Consider the following 10491-nt stretch of genomic DNA (forward strand, 5'->3'; position numbering starts at 1 on the left):
GGAGAGATGGCATCCATCCCTCTTTGGGGGGGGGGGGGCATGATGCTCTGAGTTCCTTTCCTTTCCTCTCTTACCATTCATCTATATGCCACTATTGCACATCACTAACTGTGTGTCTCCGCTCTCCCGTAGTGTGTCCTCTCTCTCTACCTGTACCTTTCTGCAGGTTGCCCTGGGTCTGGAGCCTTACGTCTCTGATGAGCAGTCACCAGCCACAACAACCTGACCAGTGTTTTATTGTGTGTTGTTGTGTTTGTCGTGTCTTGTTGATTTCTTTTCTTTTCTCTCTCCTCTATCCACTCACCCCAACCGGTTGAGGCAGAAGGCCGCCCACGAAGAGCCGGGGTCTGTCAGAGATTTTTTCTGTTAAAGGGAGTTTTTTTCCTTCCCAGTGTCACCAAGTGCTGCTCAATGGGGATTTGTTGGGTTTTCCCTTTGTAATAATAATAGTAACATGTCCTGAGATGACTTTTGTTGTGATTTGATGCTCCACAAATAAAATAAAATTGAATGAATACATGCTAGAAAGTTTGATTTAATGGAGCAGGCGGAAAGGAAGGATTGCCCAAAGATGTGTGTTGTGATGAATGTTTTTGTTACACCACCTACTGTAGCAGGAAGTCACTGCTAAAGATTTGGCTTTCCATGATGTAACAGTTTCCCAGAACATTTACATGTACACGATTTGAGGGAATGATTAATACTAAGACTACCATAAAACTACATAAAATATCTTTTTGGGTACCCTGGGGCATCAAAACAACCTTATAAAGTTGATAAGCCAAATAGTTTGGCAACGAGTTGCATTACAACATCCAGCAGGCACAAAACAACATTAGTATTCATTAAAAGTCAATTTCAGCCTGCATGATGGATATGTACAATATTCACTCTCCTGTTAGCTCAGGTTGGGTTTCTGTCAACTTTTATTAAAAAAAAAAAAAAAATCTAATTGCTGTACTATGTTCACCGGCTCTAATGCGGTCTGTCTAGTGTTTGCTGCTGAGCAGGTAGTGTATGGTGGGCTTATCAGAGTTTATTTTAACTGAACACAGCTGTCTTCTGCTACTGGAAACTAGGCAGATGAGAGCTGTGAGACCAAACAGTAAAGCTGTGGGCCACAAAACCAAAACAGTGAGCTGAAAGGAATGCTTTGCAAGTCTGAAGGAAACGAAAGGACCAGGGGATATTTCCTGTGGGTTTGTCACTATGAACAACTCTTTTCATCATCTTTGGATTTATTCATATAAAAATGTTGATTATTGAAGCTTTAGAAGATAATGACAAAGTCACACTTTTACAACATTATGATATCTCACAAAGAAATGTTGGGGGAAATAAGGATTTTATGCAAGAAGGTCAATAGTAATGTGAATGCTAAATGGTACATTTATTGTTTACTTCACTCAGAAACGTGAGCATTTTATCTAACTGTACTGTAACTAGTAAGGCAAGGGAAAATGATTCCACAATGTTATGATGATAATAGCAAATCCCAGGAAATATCATCTTCTATCATCACAAAAAAGAAGTTCTGGGTATTAAGTGCAGGTTAAGTTAGTAGGCAACTCTAAATTGCCTGCAGATTTGAATGGCTCTATGTGCCATCCTTAACTGACTGGGGACCAGTCCAGGGTGTACCCACCTATTGCTTGGTGTCAGCTGGGATCTACGGTATTTATCCAATTTATTTGATATTTTATTGATTTACCCAAACCTTTAATTTCAATGTAAATTTAACTGAATTCAATTCAATTTCAATTTAACCTAATGTTCAGTGTAATTTAACTTTAAATTGATTTGATTGTAAATTTCCAAATGAATCTAATCTAATCTAATCTAATCTAATTCCTTTTCACACTCCTACAGTTTAATGAAATTTATATTTCCCATTCACTGGCACAGACTGGTCACCAGAGGGTAAATTCAGAAACCCGATGTCATTTGTCTCTCAGTAAAAGGAGCTTTGTCAATAGGTCTGAAGAGGAAAATCTTGTAGTATCATTTAGAGGATTTCAAATGGTACAGTAAATATATCCACAGATGTCAGCTCTGGGCTTTGGGGAATGAAAGGTGAAACATTTCTCACACTTAATGTAATGTCCTGGGCTAGGATGCGGTTTAATGTACTAGCAGGGCAGAGCATGTGTGGTGAAACTGAACACAGACATGGGTGTTCAGACGTGGAGTGAAATTCCTCTGATTATCAGCTGAGTGGTGTAAAATGTCATTATCATTAGAGGAGCCAAGCTGCTGGCTGAACTCCAACAGGAGCTGAAGTTGCTTTCCAAGCTGCCAGGAGCATTTTAAACAATCTTTACCCACGCTGCTGTGCAGGCCAGGCCCAGGTCTTTGACTGGTTTTTATTTCCTGGGGATGGCTTTTCCCTGGACTTTCTCTAAATGCCTCCATGCAGTATTCTCCGTAGGTGATGGTTTTTACCACTGTAGAATGCACATTTATAGCAGCATACAGTAGGTGCATGTCAGTTCGTGCCTTGATGTTTACGAAAAGAAAACTCGTAATCATGAGGGGGAAAAAAAAGAAGAGAAAAATGCATAGAATTCTTCCCCAGGCAAAGAGTACAGGACCTTCTCACTCAAACCCTGCTCAGCTACATATTCAGCCATGTTAAAACATGCCACATGGGTTTGCATTATTTCATGTAATTATAAAAGTGCTCCATGTCACAAATGAATTGCCATGTTCAGGCAATGAGGTCTAACTGCACTAAGCATTATTATTGTTTTTAGTGAGACTGTAGTCATGAGAAAATCTTTAATGTAAATGGACTGTATTTATATAGTGCATTTTCCACAGTGTGTTGCACTGGCCAAAGCACTTTACAGGAGATCATACACACCGATGAAAACAAGGCTGCCACACAACGGCGCTAGTCAAGCCACCAGGAGCAATTCAGGGTTCAGTGTCTTGCTCAGGGACACTTAGGCATGTGGGGAGACCAGGAGTCAAACCACCAACTTGCTGGTCAGAAGATGACTGCCCTACCTCATGAGCCACAGCCACCCCAGGATTCCCATCAGAAAACCAGGAGAAACAGACCTTAGGTGCCCTGGAGGACTACAGAAATAAAGTCAGTAACACCAGTGACTGACACAGTGTGCAGTAACTATATCAAGCACTACTGAAGTAGTTCTCCCACAATAATGGTAATCGTGCTAGAAAATATGAAAAAGCTTCAAATTTCTACAAAATGAGTGGCAGCTATTTATGGCACCAGACTCGGAGGTAAAATGTTTATTAAATATTTTGACTGTTGTCCCTTTAGAGAGTATCAAACTTTCTAACAAGCACTACTGCTTTTTGATTGCTCCAGTCTGAGAGCAGATTGTGATGGATATGTTTATACCTTGTTCTACTTGACAAGATCACATTTAGACTTAAATGAATTTAAATGTATTGTCTGAAGTCTTCCTTAAAAAGTTAAAAAAAAAAAAATTGCAGCAACAGTGACTGAATCCTTCAGATTGTTCCTGCTGGTATTGAATGTAAGTGAATATGACTATGAGATTAACTGTTTTTCTTAAGTTATAACTGAGTAACATTTTTTTTAGCTTGGTATACTATGTCTGCAGTGGTATGTGCTGCTTCCCTGAATCTACATCTGGAAAAACTCTCACATTCCCACATCTCCTCCAAGTTCACTACATAAGTGATTAGCTCCAAAGGGGGTTGTTGTTTCTGACAAAACATTGTAGAGTCACTACATCCATAATACTAAAATGATCCTAATTGTGGACAACTTCAGCAGTGGCCAAAATTTCACCCTTCCTTGTCTGTATCATACAAGTGTCACCATTAAACCATTAAAATTAAAACTCCTATTACAGAACATAAAAAAAGGACAATCAAATGTGGCCTATTAAATATCAGATCTCTCTCATCTAAATCTCTGTTAGTGAATGATTTGATAAGTGAACATCACATTGACTTATTGTGTCTTACTGAAACATGGTTACAGCAGGAAGAATATGTCAGTCTAAATGAATCCACTCCACCTAGTCACAGTAACTGTCACATCCCTCGAAACACAGGCCGAGGTGGTGGCGTGGCAGCGATCTTTGACTCAAGCCTATTAATCAACCCTAGACCTAAACATAGTTATAACTCATTTGAAAGTCTCACCCTGAGTCTCTCACACCCAAACAGGAAAACTCAAAAGCCTTTTCTGTTTGTTATTGTATACCGTCCACCTGCTCCTTATTCAGAGTTTTTAAGTGAATTCTCAGACTTTGTCTGATTTAGTGCTTAGTACAGATAAAATAATCATAGTAGGTGACTTTACTATTCATGTAGATGCCGACAATGACAGCCTCAACAATGCATTCTGTTCATTATTAGACTCAGTTGGCTTCTCTCAAACTGTAAATAAACCCACTCACTGTTTTAATCACACTCTTGATCTTGTTCTGACATATGGCATCGAAACTGAACACTTAATAGTTTTTCCCCATAACCCTCTTCTGTCTGACCATTTTCTAATAACTTTTGAATTTCCATTAATGGATTATACTCTATGTGGGAAACAATTCCACTACAGCAGATGTCTATCTGGCAATGCTGTTACCAAGTTTAAGGAAATAATTCCGTCTTTATCTACTTCAGTGCCGTTTGCCAACACAGTGGAAGGAGGCCACCTTAACTTTACTCCCACACAAGTCGATAATCTTGTTGATAGTGCTACAGCCTTCCTGCGTAATACACTTGATACCGTTGCCCCTCTGACAAAGAAGGCAGTGAAATAGAGGAGGCCCCGTGGTACAGCTCGCAGCTCCGCTCCCTAAAGCAGGCATCACAGAATCTGGAAAGGAGGTGGAGCTCCGCTAAGTCAGAAGAGTTTTAGCCTGGAAAGATAATTTGATAACATATAAAAAGCCCTTCATAGTGTCAGAACCGCATTTTATTCATCACTGATTGAGCAAAATAAGAACAACCCCAGGTTTCTTTTCAGCGCTGTAGCCAGGCTAAGAGCCACAGTGCTGTTGAGCTTAACATTCCTTTAGATCTCAGTAGTAATGACTTGATGTGTTCTTTCAAATCACACACAAACCAAGTCTTTAGAACCTCCTTCTTTCTTTCTTTTTTGTTTTGTTTGTTGTGTCCTGATGCTTTTCTTTTCTCTCTCCTCTATCCACTTAACCCAAGATCACGATAGGTCAAGATAGTTTTATTTTTAAGCACATACTTTTAACCGATTCAGTAATATTTATAACAAAAATGATTAAATAGATTTAGTTAATGGTGGCCTGTTAAGGGGTGGCTTTCGTCAAATTGTCATTTATTTGTATTTTTTAAAATTCCATCTCTTATTGTATGGTTAGATATGTAAGTATTATTTATCACAAAACAGACTGAGTCTAGTTCGGCTCCATACCAGACTGAGTGGTAGAATAAACAGACATATAATCCACAGTCATTCGTATAATTTCTCTGGTAGCTGTGATGAAAAGGACATGATGCATGACAGAAACCTACACACTGGATTGATTATTTTTACCCTGGGGGCCCTTGCTCAATTGACTCAGTGTTGAAAACTACCAGGCAAATTTCCAGAGGCTATATTAGTCATCCAGGAGTGACATGCTGCGATTTATGAAGTTTTGTTTTCAGCATCTTAGCTGCACAGAAACTGAGTAATGTTACAGTGAGGGATGAAAACAAAGAGTGCCCAAACTTAGCAGTACATGGCTGCAGGCAGTCAGTACAACATGAAACATGCACAGAAGTGCATGAAAATATTTCATGTTCCCATGGGGTTTGTGTTATAGGTTCCCAACATGCTAAATAGTACTACATTTCTAAGTGTTTCCTAATACTTTTAAAGGGTAGTTCTGATATACTACATCTTAAATTCTAATTACATCAAGTATAATCACAGACAGAGCCACAGTTGCTAGGATCTCTCCCAAAGAACATAACATCTCAGCAACTTGAGGATCACAGATCATTCTGACTGCTCCGCTCTTTGCACTTCTGGTCCTCTGTGTTTACACATGAGATGTTCAGACCCAGTACTGAGGGCTGACCATCTGCGTTATGAATCACTCAGGACCAAATGCATAATCACAAAAGGTGCTGTTATACTGCTTCTGTAGACAGCTGGAGCTAGTCAAATAGAAGCATATTGGTTCTGTCAGATGTGCATGAGAACACTAAAAAATGCTGAAATACACTCCTATAAAAAGCGACCCAGTCATTTGTACTAGCAGGTTATTATGAGTTATAACAGTTACATAATATAGTTTGGTGACGTCCAGCTAGCACAGTAATTATGACAGAAGCAAAGGACCGTTAAGAGATGTAGTACATGGAGCCACAAACTCCACATTAGGAAGAGGGTTGGGGTGGGTGGAACATAAAACACAGGACTTCCCCCAGGAGAGTGATGTTCCAGTGTGTAAGCAACTAGTGTTTGTTCCTAAACTTAACCAAGTAGTTTGTGTGAGTAAACGTAATGAAACCTTGATGGCTTCATAATCACGATGGCATGTTCATTAGAGGTCTGGAGAGCCGGTACTCTTCATCGTAACCGTGTGTTTATGGCTGTTTCCATGACAACAAAGGTCCATAAAGTTTGCTGGTGCAACACATGTTGTCATTTATGCCGGTGGAGTTCTTCCAATTCTGCCTGAAACTGGGAGGGCTCATTTCATAATAAAAACCTAGCTAGAACATGGTTTATGTATATGTAAGAAATGAATAATTTTCTAAAATAAATCTACAGCATTTCCTGTTTCATTGCATGTTGTAATCGATCTGTATGGGTTTGCCACCTTCAACATTGATGGGCCATTCCACACCCATCACCTTGTCTTTACAGTGTATGTGCAGTCCAGACTAGACTGCCAAACTTGGCTGTTGAGCACAGTATTAAATTGAATCACAAATGAAGTGAAAGAAGATTGTAGCAATGCTGATACCATGCTGATGAAATGCTTACCAAAGGCTTCAGGCCAGGGCATGTAGATGCTGCTTTCCTGTTCCAGATACTCTGCAGGAAACCAGGATGGCTGCCTGAGGACACGCTTGAGGTCCGACTGAGCTTCTTTATTGCCCTCCTCAGAAAACACATCTTCCACCAGTGTCAGCAGTGATGCCATCACCCACAATATTGCCTGACAGTATCAAGCAACATATAGTTACTTTATTCAGCAGGCTGGTAAGGGAAGTCATAAGATTCAGAGCTTTATTTTCACTTCATCATAAAAATCATCAAACATCATCAGTCATCAAAAAGGCACACATGGTTGCAGTCATATGCTTTTCAGTGGAGCCCCCAATTTTCAGAGAAACAAAACACATTTCTGTAGAAGCACTAATCAGAAGAAGCGGTGCTTGGTGTATGGCAGTACTGTTTAACAAGCCCTTACTGACTTTTCTTTGGCATGCAAGAGTAGCAGTCAAAAAATAAAAGTCATGCATTCAAAACATTTACTTTAAGTATTCTTATAGTACCAAATGTAAAAGTACAGTGTTTGAATTACAAGGCAGTCGAGGGAGTCTCCCCCAGGAGACACCGGAGCTCCCCTAGAAACAACACAATCCCATACTGTGGGGGTCTCAGAGAAAACCACTAGCATGTCTAATGCTGAAATGAAAGTTATTAAGGATAAGGATAATCTCCTTCATTGACCAAGTATGTTACACACAAGGAATTTGTTTCCGGTACAAAGCAGCCATCTGTGGTGCCACCACAACCAATGGCTCTAACCATCTGGGGTAACGGGGGGGGGTTCAGTGTCTTGCCCAAGGACACTTCGACTGCCGGCACCGAGATTCAAACCTTCAACCTTCTGGTTGGGAGACAACTGCTCTACCCACCGCACCACTGTCACCTCCCGAATGTCACTAATGTCCCAGGCTCATTCTGGAGTCAGTCAATCATCTCTCCAGATGGTTGAAAATGCTGCTGTTTGTTTACTGACAGACACGTAAATATGAGCACATCTCAGCTGGACAGGCTTCCCTTCATTGGCTCCTGGTTCCCCTCAGAACTGAATTTTTGTTTTTAATATTTTAAATGCTGTGGCACCCCAGCACTTCAGCGATCTCATTCAACAGCATGCCCCAGCTAGATTTCTTGGATCTCCGCAAGGTCCCGTCACACGATGGGGCGACAGGACTTTTGCCATCATGTCCCCAAAGCTTTGGGATGATTTGCCTTTTTAATATTAGATTGCGACAGATTTGGCTGTGTTTAAATCTCTCCTTAAGACCTTTGTATTTACTAAGGCATTTGATTCTTAATGGAGTGTGATATTTATTGTTGTTGGCTCTTATTATATTTTATGGTTTACTTTCTGTCTTAAATGCATTTAACTGTCAGGTCCGCTCGACGCGACCTGCCCTCCTTTCTCTCTCTTGTCCTGGGGGATCGGCACCTCAGCTGTGTCGCATTCTGTAATCAGTGACTCGTTGGGTGAAGTGCACAGCTGAGGCACATTCCATTGATTACCTCCCTTTCCTTATTTAAACCACTGGCAGACGCTCCGTTGTCGCCGGAGCATTAAATGTGTGTATTCAGATGTTATGTTAGTTTCAACGCTGACAGTCTTCTGTGCTGTTGATTCTTTAGTTATGTTGATGCCGTGATTTTATATGTCTCTTGATTTCAACGCTGACAGTTCCTGTGCTGTTGATTTCTTGTTTTTTTGTTTACTACTCTGCTTCCCTAACGCCGTTAGCTAATCCACCTGGTTATTGTCTACTCACCTGTCTGTCCTGGTCCTCTGACTCTCCTGGTTCCAATAGTTCATCTGTCTGCTTACCTGCTCGTCTTGGTCTCCTCAGCCATCACTGCCCTACCCTGGTTATGCCCTGTACATATACCCAGTTCCTTTGTTTGTGTCCTCAATAAATCCACCTTTTTCACTAGCACCTGGGTCTGCATCTTGAGTCCTCCCTTCTTGTTCTCCCTCACCTCCTGGTGAGGGGGACTCAACCATAACAGAATGCTCTGGCCAAACATGGACTCAGCGAGCTCAGGTGCTAGTCATCCCTCATCCCCATTCGCCAGCTACAGACTGAAACAGCCCTGGTCTCAGACATCAGAGACGCCACCTCCTCTCCGGTTCCTGTCTCCGAGCGGGTTGGACGGCATCCTCCCGAATGGCTTCAACGCCCCCCCACCCGGTGCCAAGGTCGTCCTCCAGAACTGTCCTTCTTCGCCCCCTAGCCTGACGATGAGGTCATCCTCCAGAACTGCCCTTCTTCGCCCCTGCCTGGTGCTCATGGGTCACCCTAGGTGTCCCTGTGTTTCTTTTGGACTATGTACACGAGTTTTGGGATTTTGGGGTTTTGGGGTTTGGTGGACTACATACACTGTTTTTGGGACCTTTTTTCTTGGATTTGTTACTGCCGGGGTTGTTTTTTTGTTCTGCCCGTTATTGTCTACTCACCTGTCCATCCTGGTCCTCTGACTCTCCTGGTTCCATTTGTTTATCTGTCTGCTTACCTGCTGGTCTTGGTCTCCTCAGCAATAACATATCATAACATTAATTAGCTCTTTTTCTTCATTATGTGAAGCACTTTGGTGATCCAGATTGTGCTGTAAAGTGCTATATAAACACATTTTGACTGGATTCAGTTTGATGTGTGTATAACTCTGCCCTGGTCAGTGCACCCAATTTTATCTTCTGCCAATAACATGCAGTCATGACCAATAGCCAGAGGCTTCATAGTGGACAGTAACTTAATAAGAGGGATGTTCTCTCCCCATGGATCCATGTTTCTCCATAGTATGCAAATCACACTCTCCTTAGCTCCTCCACTCAAAGCCATCCCCTCCATACTAAAGCAGTGACAGAAAACTGCCAAATAATGGAAAAACATCACTGAACTCATATACTGAGCTTCCATAGGAATGGTGTCCCATTCTTTGGCACATTTAATTGTGTATTACGTTATGTGGCTCATAGAATGCTTTATGCATTATTTAGTGTACCTGTCCATAATTATTGTATGTGATGTCAGACTGGCAATTCTTAAAATACTGTATATAATGTTTGATACAAATCCAGTTTGCACAGGACTGATGTGTACTGCCTCAGTATGCCCCAACTCCAAGTCTGGTACTGACAAAACCTTCACCCTCCTCCACCTCTCACCTGACGTGCCATATTTATGGAGGCAAACAGCACCTTAAACAACATTACAAATTCACTGTATGACAAAGTTTAACATGAGTCAGTACAGGTGGTGACTGACTGAGTCCCGTTTTCTCCTTGGGGGTTACCGTAGCTGCATGGACTCACTGGAGCGTGTTACAAACCCAATTACTCAACTCAGTTCTGCTTGACTCAGCTGCAGCTGATAGCGGCTCACGTACAGACTCTCTGCCATCTGCACTACCTGGAATGCTGAAGAGACACTTAAGAGCCTTGGAGATTATCAGATTAGTTTACATACAGGTCAGGTAGCAGAGTTGATGCTTGTTAGTGTATAAGCCTGTGGATATTACCCATGATTCCT

At 41.4% G+C, this 10491-nt stretch overlaps 1 protein-coding gene across 1 annotated transcript in view; it reads right to left on the bottom strand.

Annotated features, from left to right (window-relative positions):
* Positions 1 to 10491, bottom strand: part of artn (artemin) — a 31949-nt gene that overhangs the window by 5341 nt on the left and 16117 nt on the right. The window contains exon 4 of the mRNA XM_020620908.1: positions 6962 to 7136. Coding sequence (XP_020476564.1) covers positions 6962 to 7121 — 160 coding nt within the window. The 5' untranslated portion in view covers positions 7122 to 7136. The remainder of the gene's footprint in view (positions 1 to 6961; positions 7137 to 10491) is intronic.

The sequence above is a fragment of the Monopterus albus genome, unplaced genomic scaffold (genome assembly GCF_001952655.1).
Source record: "Monopterus albus unplaced genomic scaffold, M_albus_1.0 scaffold250.1, whole genome shotgun sequence".
In the NCBI taxonomy this organism is placed as follows: domain Eukaryota; kingdom Metazoa; phylum Chordata; class Actinopteri; order Synbranchiformes; family Synbranchidae; genus Monopterus; species Monopterus albus.